Here is a 9,602-nt window from a genome sequence, read left to right as displayed (position 1 = left end):
AACTCTGAGCACTCAGCATCCTGTTCTAAGCAGATTCAGACTCTGACCTTGGGGAGCAGAATCCCAAGTACCACCATCTGTCCCCACACCCCAGTGTCCCTGCCTGATTACCTGCAGTGCAGCCTGGTTTGCAGGAGATGGAGGAAGCCTGGTTCTCCATTCTGACCTCAACCAGGAGAGGGAAGGCCCTGTCATCGGGTTCTTCAGGCCCAGTGGGTGAGTGAGGGGGCAGGGGAGGGCACACCTGTCCCTCAGGAGCATGGCCTCCATAGCCTCAGAGATGCTCCTAGCCTCCTGCCTCCAGGACCAGAGTCTGAGATGGAGTCCATGTGTAAGGACCCACAGTGAGTAGTGACCTTCCTAACACCTGGGAAGAGAATGTCATCAGGAATCGACAGGTCATTATGTTCACAGACAGGGGAGCTCTGTCCTCTGAGAATTCCTGCTCAGCAGCACCACCAGGCGACTGTGCAGGAGACAACGGGTGGGATGAGTGTGAACCAACACTTCAGCAGGGAACCTAGAACCAGTGGGAGCTCTGCCATTTGTCATATGGGGTCCACGAGAAACAAACTGCCTCTACATCACTCCAATGTAGGGGGCTCTGGAGGCTGGGGTGTCCACGTGGCAGGTGTAGATATTGCCACTCCAGCAACACAGGAGCTGGAAAATCCAGTCCCTGTTTCCAGTGTGCTGAGCACAATGCTGGCTGGCTGTATCCCATGGACAGGGTCATGTCTTTGATAAGTGTGACTGTTACCCAGGTTACGCCAATCAGAATCTTGGCTAAAATGGTTAAAATTCTGGTAGACACCCTAGAAACACATAACAGAGACAGACAGAGACATACATACACAGAGAGAAACAGAGATGGGATTAAATGTGAGGTGATGAAAAAGAAATGCAGAAAATAGAGAGATGCAAAAAGAAACACAGGGATAAAGAGATGCAGGCAAATAGTGGAAAAAGTGTAGAAAGAGAAAAGTGAAAGAAAGAGATGCAGCAATACAGTGAGAGACCCAGCAAGGGAGACAGAGACAGATGCAGAGAAACACACGATAGAAATATACAGGGACAAAGAGAAAGAGAGAAAGGCACACAGATGCAGATAAAACAGAAGAGAGAGACGAAGCTCTCACTGACTGCATGGACTTAGTCACTTCTGAATCAACTTGACCCCAGGCTGACTTATAACATGAACAAAATACATTTGTGCTGGATTTCTATCATTTGAAACCAAAAATAGTACTTTTATTGCTGGTTATACTTTCTCAAATATAAAAATTGATCACAATCAATGTGACTTGCCAGGATATACTTGAAACACCAGCGACCAGAGGCTACTGTATGAGTGCAAACAATTCCACTGTGCTACTTAAGTTCTCACCAGACAGGACGAGGGGCGGTACATCCTGAGACCACTGCACTCAACATCAGTACTAAAGAACCAGGAAGGATGTTATGATTGAAATGATCTTCTGTCTCCTCTTTCCACCCTTACATGGCACCCAAAGATGCTTCTAGTCTCCTTTCAAGGAACAACCCCTCCTTCTGGTCCCAAGTTGGTTGGGTCACCTCAAAATATGTTAACTTTCATTCTGCATTGCTTTCCTACCTCCGCTCATTTAAGGGGGTTCAGGATACAGATAACTCATAATACATTTAATTATGATGAAAGCTGTAGGCAGGTAAATGGTTTTGATGTGCTTCTCTTGAACAGTCTGTGGGGGGAGAAAAGACACAGAAAAACACCCTGGGGCCTGAGCAGATGCTGCTGGGAGGCTCCCGGGGTCCGTGCAGGAAGCAGCATGGCAGGCAGATCCTTGGGGTGGGGGTCACAGGAGGTGACCTGAGTCCATTAGTGTCATTGTAGGACTCTGACCTCAGAGGGGCAGGCTGACAGGCAGCTGGGAATTCTGGGCAAGGGCGGGCAGGCATTTCAGAAGAGAGAAGACCAAGGCCAGTCCAAGTGTCCTCAGGAGTCAGCGCAGGAGCCCTGCAGGAGAGAGAGTGATCAGCACGGGGCACCCTGAGGGACGTCCTCTCCCCTCCCCTGGGGCCCTGCAGCATCAGACAGAAAGCTGAGGTCCAGGCCATGTCGTCACTGCCTCCCCCATGTCAGTGTAAAGGTGAAATCAGCTAAAGAGGACAGGGCAAGTTAGCTCAATGCAATGTGTGAACGCCAGGGAGCCGCTGTTACGCTTCTGTGGAACATGATTTCACTGTTTTTAGTGAATTAGATGACAACTGCCTTCCTTCCACTACTAGGAACCTCTTTCCATCACTTATTAATATCCACAGGCAGTGGCCACCAATATCTAGCACAAAGTGGGCACCATCCTGGTGTCTAACACCAAGACAGGCTCTGGCTCCAAGTTTCACAGAAAGATGCCACCAAAGTTATGGCCTGGTTCTGGATGACAAGCCTGGGGATTCCTACAGAAACTGGGCAAACTGCTCCCCCAACTCTTAATCCTGTGGCAGGGAACAGGCCATGAACCAGACCACTGTGCCCAGGTACACTCACCTCACGCCCTCCCCTCTTTTATCAGTCACCCCTCCCTCTACCCCCAATGAATAGAGCAGAAATAGTACCTGGCAGGGGGCCATGAAGACCTACAGAAGGAAGATACACAGAGAAAGATCTCATTACACAAACAGCAGGTCCTCACTCACCCCAAAGGGAAATGAGGTATGCAATTTAATTGGAAATTTATTTCCTCATTGCCCATCAACCACAAGGCCTTCACTGCCCTAAGCTAACCACCCACCTCACACACACCAAATGAATGAAACTATCACTAGACGGAAGAGAAGACAATGGTCTGACCCTCTTAAAAGAAGAAGCTTCTGGAAAGGTGCCAGTGAGATAACAATGACCTGTAAGTAAGTCCTAGAATAGGCTCCACCAGTCACCTGTGTTGTAGGGTGGCCTTTCAACCAGTAAAATCAGAGTCCAGTGTCTCCCCCTAGGCTGCTCCATCTCCCCACCACCAGCCCAGGCTCCTTCCTTCCTTTCAGGGTCAGGAGGTAAGAGTTACTCCTACAAGCAAAGACCTCCCTCAACAGTCTCAGTCACAGCTCACCGTCCCCATGTCCCCAGAGCTCCTTACCCTTCTGTTTCCGGTGATGGATGACAAGGCCCAGCCCGAGGAAGAGCAGCCCCAGCACGAAGCCCCCGACGCCACTCAGCATCTTGCTCTGGGCGGATTCAGACTGTGCTCCTGGAGGGCAGAGCCTGAGTGTCAGCCTTTGTCCCCACACCTGCGGAGTCCCTTTGGGAAGCCTGAGTCCAGTCTGAGGTACAGGATGGGGAGGTGCCAGGGGAATCCAGTTCTCCGTTCTTAACACCCTTAGGGGAAGACCAGACCACAGATCCGTGGACACTGTTGAGTGAGTGAGAGAAAGTGGGAAGCAGACCCCTGCTCCTCGAGACACATCCTAACCTTAGGCCTTAAGGCCCCAGTCACCAGCTGTAACAGCCGATCCCTCAGAGCTACCAGGCTGGGTTCTGGGGCCATGGTGTATGGAGTGACCTCCTAGCAAAGGCAATGAGGTCATGGTTCTTCCGATGTCCCTGTGGCACAAGAGGCATTCTAGTTCCTGGAATTTCCAGCTCAGTGGAGACACCAGGGATAAGGGAAAGGATGAGATGGATCAGGGGAAGTTCTGTTTGCCTTCTGTCTCATGTGGCCCACAATGAAAGGAAACAAACTGCCCCTTACGCCACTCCACCGTGATGGGGCTCTGGAGGCTGGGGTGCTCCACGTGGCAGGTGTAGACGTCTCCTCGCTGGGGGGTCATTTCCAGCATCACCAGGATCTGGAACGTCCAGTCCCCATTCCTGATAAGGGGGGTGGACACGATGCCAGCTGTCTCCTCCTGGTGGTTCCAGAACCACCGGACTTTGATGTGGCCTGGATAGAAATCTGTCACCGCGCAGACAAGCAGGTTGTGGTGGTTTAGAGCCTCTGTCTTGGATGGGGAGATGGTCACTGAAGGTTCCACTGTGGGGGAGTAACAGACAGGAGAGGGCATAGTGAGATTGAGACCACACGGCACGCCTCCCCATGGGGCGGGGTCCTCCTTGGAACCAGAGTGGAAAGATCCCCGGATTCCAACTCTTGGATTAGGATCCAAGCTGGGCTACTGTATCAGCTTCAATAAACATATTAGTTAACTTTTCAGTCTCCAGAGATAATAGTAGTCCTTCTATGGAAGTTATTCTGTTGATACCAATAGATAAAAATGAAACACTTTAAAATTATAAATTGCTATATTACACACGAAAATTTTAAAAATTAAAAAAATAAATATAAACCTGGACTTCTTTTTCCCTACACCTACTGAAGGTGACAATCAGGATCAGCTCTAGTGAGTCTCACTAGGGCAGTGACACTATTTTCTGTTAGTCCCAGTGCCCCTCACAGCATAGAAAGTACATCAGTTTTGAGTCTCCCGCTGGCCATGAGAGCATCAACACTAGTCATGGCCCCATGAATAGTAACATGGACTGAGGATTAAAAATGTATAGGCGTTTCTATGTCCAACAAAGTGGGACAACTGTGACCATCACATCCTTCCTTCAAAGCAATACTTCTCAAAAAGGCTATAATCTATAACTCTCAGCGTGGAATACTAACAGAATTTGAGAGCAACAGCACTTCTTAACATGTTGCCCATCAAAGCATCTCTCTTAGCTTTTGGCCTAACCTTAACTCACATACCATTCTGTGGTAAACTCTCCATAAAACTTTATATTATTAAATACACAAACTTCCATCTCTACATTGCATATGACACCTATATTTTATTCAATTGTTGATTCATTTATTCATTCATTCAACAAATAAAATTTAACAAGCCCTGGGACTAGAAAGATAAACAACAGACCATGTCCCTGCCTTTACAGAACCTGCAGACCAAAAAAAAAAAAAAAAGTATGTTATCTCAAAAGTTTGTAAATTTTGGAGAAAAAGAAGGGGAACCTTGAAAACAAGTAACACTGATAAAACATCATCTTTGCCCATGTCTGGATTCCTGTATCTTCCAAATTGCTACTAGTAGTCAAATACGACACCCCTCTCCATACCTCCTTACACATCTTATCCTTTATCTCTCCAGCCATTTTACTGCATCTCCCTTATTCCAATAGTGTGAAACCATGGCAAATATTTCATGTGTGTTTTGTCTATTTGATAATATGTTATGTTTTCTTATTTTCTTTTTTCCCCCTAATTTTCTTTTAACATTCAAGTGAGTTTGCCTACCCTACTCCATCCCCTTACTAGTAAGAATCACTTCCTTGTTCTGAAGTCAGGCATTATTATCATGTATGTTCTCTGTAGAGAATATTCTGAGATTCCTGCAGAGGTTGGCTGGGTTAATGAGAATGTAATGTGAACATGGAAGCGTGAGTGGGACTTGCTGAGCTCAGCAGGCAGTCTCAGCACCCCAGTTAAATGCCACTCGGGAGCCATCATCTGCAAGGAACCGTGTTTTCAGCTTATACTTTAATTCTTGTTCAGGTGTCTTTCCTGGAGACTGACTGAAATCATAGTCATCTATTTTAACTTATAAAATCTGTCATCTTAGACAGATTGGGAGTAAAAACAGAGGGCACAAGCTCGAGAGAAAAATGTTAGAATAACTTTTATTTTAAAAAAGACCTGAAATAGCATAAATATAAGTACTTGGTAGCATTAGGATGTGGTTCAGAAAGCAAGAGGGTGTGAATATAAGTTAAAAGTTATATAAACATGCATAGATAACACTGGGGTCAGACTAAGAATTCATCAGTGAATTTTTAATCCCCTGAAAGTATCATTTTATTCCACCAACACCGAGAATAGGCAAGAACAGACTCATATTGTTGCTCATAACTCTCATAACTGGCTTTAATGAGGCTTTGCTTCCAACATATATGTGTAGTATATACATGTAACATATAACCTAATGACTGCTGTGTATTCTGGGGAGGCGTCAGGGTCTGGTGAATAACTGTGGGCTAATTACTTAAAGTGTTTATTATGTATCAATATTAGCATATTAAAGCAGTGATGTTAATTCCTAACACACAAGTAGTTGTGAAATTAAATAGCATGAAATAGGTGGCCTTTGGTATGGTAAATTGTCTAGAAATAGAAGCTCATTAAATGGGTGGAATTAACTTTCAAAATATCTACCCCTAAAGTGGACAGTGATGCTTGGGGGGCACGGGGTGGTGGAGAGGGGAGGGGAAGAAGATAGGCAGGGTCTAGGTCAAAAGGAACCTGAAACTTCTTTATTCAATAATTTAATAGCGTCAATTCATTATTCCAAAACTTCAGCTCTATTGGGCCATTTGTTGAGCTTTTCTAAGAAATTTAAGTTCTGCCTTACAACACCATTCAAGTGTTTTTATTTTTAGCAAACACTTTTTCTCTCAGACTTTGCATTCACAAATTCTAAAATATTATGATCCAAGTCAAGAGAGTTAAGCAAAACAGTACAAAATAATTAATGAAGTCAGTTTTTAATTCCCCTTCTGCTTTCTACTGAGTCTTAGTGGATGGGTAGCTGAGTACACCTACTCATTCATTGCACAAAGGTTTAGTGAGCTCACGCTGTGTCAGTCATGTGTCAGGTACGGGGTATAACAACGCAGTCCCTCGCCTCAAAGAGGCCCAGGACTAGTGACAGCCATTTAAGAAAACAGAATTGAGACGAATAATTTGACACCGATGTCAGAGTACAGTATGTCACGACTCTAACACATCCCCCCCGTGTGCGAGGTGCCCGCCTGCAGCGGGGCTGCAGCCCTAATCGCGGGGCGTCCGGTCCTTCAGCTTCGCGGTGGCGGGAGCCGGAGCCGGGCCTTGCGGGGCGCTCAGAGCCCGAGGCGGGGCCGGGGCGGGGGGATCGCCGGGCACGGGGCACCCCCTGGGGGACCCCGAGGGACGAGGAGGCGAGCACAGCTCAGCCCAGGCGGGGCGCGGAGTTAGCGGAAGAGCAGCGGCGACAGCGGGGCCACACCGCCAGGCCCGGCCGCCTCTGCCCGCGCTTCGGGGGCCGGGGACGCGCACCCCGCGGCTCCGCCCTCGGTCCCCGCCCTGCGCGCGGACGCCCCGCCTCCCTGTCCCCTCCCCGCGCTGCCCCGGCCGGCGGCGGACCGCGCTCACCTCGCCGCTTCAGGGTCGTGCGGGCCTCCTCGTTCTCGTAGTTGTGCCTGCACACCGTGTCCACCTCCGCCCGCGTCTCCTCCAGGATGTCCTGCTGGCTGTTGAAGTACTCGGCTTCCAGCCGCCCCAGCTCGGTCACCGCCACGTACTTCCCCAGGTCGCTGTCGAAGCGCACGTACTCCTCCCGGTTGTAGATGTATCTCTCCAAAAACCGCACCCGCTGCGTCCCGTTGGTGAAGTAGCACTTGGGGCTAAACTGGAACACGAAATCCTCTGCGGGGAGTCAGCGCCGCGGTCAGGCCTCCGCCCTCAGCCCCGCGTGGCCGCCTCCCTGTCCTGGGTCGCGGGCAGTTGGGGCAGATCCACCCGGAGCCCGGCGGCGACCTCGGCTCCCGCCCAACCCGCTCGGAACCGGGACCCTCGGGCCGTCTGAGGGCTTCCAGAGCGGCCTGCGGGACGGAGGGTACGGAGGGCAGCCTGTCCCCAGCGACAGGCCTGGGACCTGCCGGGGCCTGAGAACCGGCTGAGGGGGCAGTCGGGCGGTTTTACTCCCATCCCGGTACTTAGATCGGGACGCTCTCACTGAAACCCCATCCCCCATAGCACTCGGGGACCTCAGGGACAAACAAGCATCCACAGAAGCGTGTGCGTTCAAGGGAGTGACGAGAGAGGTCTGGAGTTAAGCCTGTCCTCGTCCTGATTGAATTTCTCATCGACCCCGGGCGAAGTGCCTTCCCTCCCACGCCGGGGTTACTCTGCGTTTCCATGTGAACCAGCTGCAGTGTGAGGCTCTCACTCCTGTGTGGAGAGAAGGGACCCAGCCTCCCTAGTCCTGGAAAGGAACGCCTGATTCATACATGGAAAGAGCACAGGCTTTAATCAGATCAATTAAATTCCAACTAAACTGTGCCTATTACCAGCTTGGGCCGGTTATTTGGAATATATTATAACCGTGTAAAGAATCATAATACCTACACATAGGGGTGTTAGGAAGATTGAGAGGAATCTAAAGATATTAATCCTGTGTCTGATATAAATGGTTCTCCATACGTATTATTTCCCTACTTTACTTCCTCCCACATACAGTGCATTGTCAGCTCAAGCCTCTGAATCCCATTCCAGTTCCATAAACCAGCGAAACTTGAAGTTAACACCCGGTGCCTGTGGTCACTCAGTCACCTTCACTCAGACACCAAGACTTTGCCCCACAAGCCCTCCGCTCAGGGTCAGGAATGTTAAGTCCTTTTCCTCAAACACTGAGACGACACAGGCCGCTCCTGCCCTATGCGTCCCCAACCCAGAATCCCACAGTATTTAGTCCAGACAAGGTCTTGGGGGGCCCTGAAATGACAAATCCTGCTTCTCTTCTTTGGAGAAATTCTTATCTTCAAAAATAACATCAGTGTCACTTTTTCCTGTCACTAGTAGTAGAGGCACACTTGGTGTCATCCTCCCCATTATAACATCCCCAGGCTTGAGCCTGTGACATGGGGATTGTCCTCACCTAACAAAGTGGAAATGAGAATGTATCTAGCTCTCTTTCCCAAAGAGAGGAAATGAGTGATAAAACACTGTATTTTGAGATCATAGAATCCCCCATACCCCAGCCCAAGGGTCCCTCAGAGCCTGTTGTCCAGAGCACTGGCTCTGGGGAGCAGCTGCCCTGCACTCACGTGGAGAATCTCTGCTCTCAGTCACTGGGGCGCTCAGCACCACCAGCGTCACCATCAAAGCTGCTGTCCAAAGGCCTCTGGGGATTCGCAGAGCCATCGTCCCAGACATAACTGAGAGCAAAGAAATAAGTAATGGCAGTCAACACAGCTCACACCTGGTGGCTCTGATGTACCCACTTCAGAGAATAAAAACCTGTGACAGAGTCCAAGCACGGTAGGATTGGAGAGTCCCTAGGAAAGGAACCAATCAGCACTGGAGCTGAAGGACCTCATCTGTCTCTGGGCAGACGTTTTTGCTAAAGGTTCTCAATCCAATGCCTGGCACTGTATCTTCATCAAATAGACTCTGGGTGGTGAACATACAATGTAATTTTTAAATGATGTGTTACAGAATTGTACACCTGAAACCTATGTAACTTTACTAACAATTGTCACCCCAGTAACTTTAATTTAAAAAAAAATCGCCCTGGATAAACATTTGAAGGGAAGATTTTCTCTATAGAAGGTCTGAAGATTGAATGCCTTAGGGGCTTAAAGAACCAAAAGGAAAAATGACTCAAGAGTAGACACCTTTGTGATAATTATTAAAAAGCTATTGTTCTTATACTGGGATTTTTAGTAAGGAAAAATAAATGGGGATCATATGTCAGGGGAGAGAAAATTATTGTCACAGAGATGTTCACTTCTATTGTCTTAGATACTCTGAGCACTTTAAGTTGTGGTGGGAAGAGCAGAGCTCTGAAAAGGAAATGGTTCTGAGCTGCAGTTT

At 48.6% G+C, this 9,602-nt stretch overlaps 1 protein-coding gene across 2 annotated transcripts; it reads right to left on the bottom strand.

Annotated features, from left to right (window-relative positions):
* Window positions 1-1,226: 1,226 nt before the first annotated feature.
* On the bottom strand, window positions 1,227-9,050 carry LOC109376891 (boLa class II histocompatibility antigen, DQB*0101 beta chain-like). Of its 2 annotated transcripts, XM_019633045.1 has the most exons (6): window positions 8,834-9,050; window positions 7,161-7,433; window positions 3,726-4,007; window positions 3,114-3,224; window positions 2,596-2,616; window positions 1,227-1,996 (listed from the first exon to the last, which is right to left on the bottom strand). In XM_019633045.1, exons 1-6 carry the CDS (start codon window positions 8,940-8,942, stop codon window positions 1,983-1,985), a joined length of 810 nt encoding a protein of 269 aa, XP_019488590.1. In that variant the 5' UTR covers window positions 8,943-9,050; the 3' UTR covers window positions 1,227-1,982. The 2 variants fall into 2 exon arrangements, with proteins under 2 accessions (XP_019488590.1, XP_019488591.1); XM_019633046.1 differs by lacking the exon at window positions 2,596-2,616.
* Between the last annotated feature and the right edge of the window lie 552 nt (window positions 9,051-9,602).

The sequence above is a fragment of the Hipposideros armiger genome, unplaced genomic scaffold (genome assembly GCF_001890085.2).
Source record: "Hipposideros armiger isolate ML-2016 unplaced genomic scaffold, ASM189008v1 scaffold_1231, whole genome shotgun sequence".
Classification (NCBI taxonomy): domain Eukaryota; kingdom Metazoa; phylum Chordata; class Mammalia; order Chiroptera; family Hipposideridae; genus Hipposideros; species Hipposideros armiger.
The sequence above is the reverse complement of the archived record's forward strand: the minus strand, read 5'-3'. Positions and strand labels throughout refer to the sequence as shown.

What these genes read in the sequence shown, in the direction of transcription:
- LOC109376891 (XM_019633045.1), bottom strand. Translation starts at nt 8,942, where the DNA reads ATGTCTGGGACGATGGCTCTGCGAATCCCCAGAGGCCTTTGGACAGCA. An exon ending in CACGACCCTGAAGCGGCGAG is followed by an intron (nt 4,008 to 7,160) that starts GTGAGCGCGGTC and finishes ACTCCCCCACAG; the next exon opens with TGGAACCTTCAGTGACCATC. An exon ending in CCCCATCACGGTGGAGTGGC is followed by an intron (nt 3,225 to 3,725) that starts GTAAGGGGCAGT and finishes TCTGCCCTCCAG; the next exon opens with GAGCACAGTCTGAATCCGCC.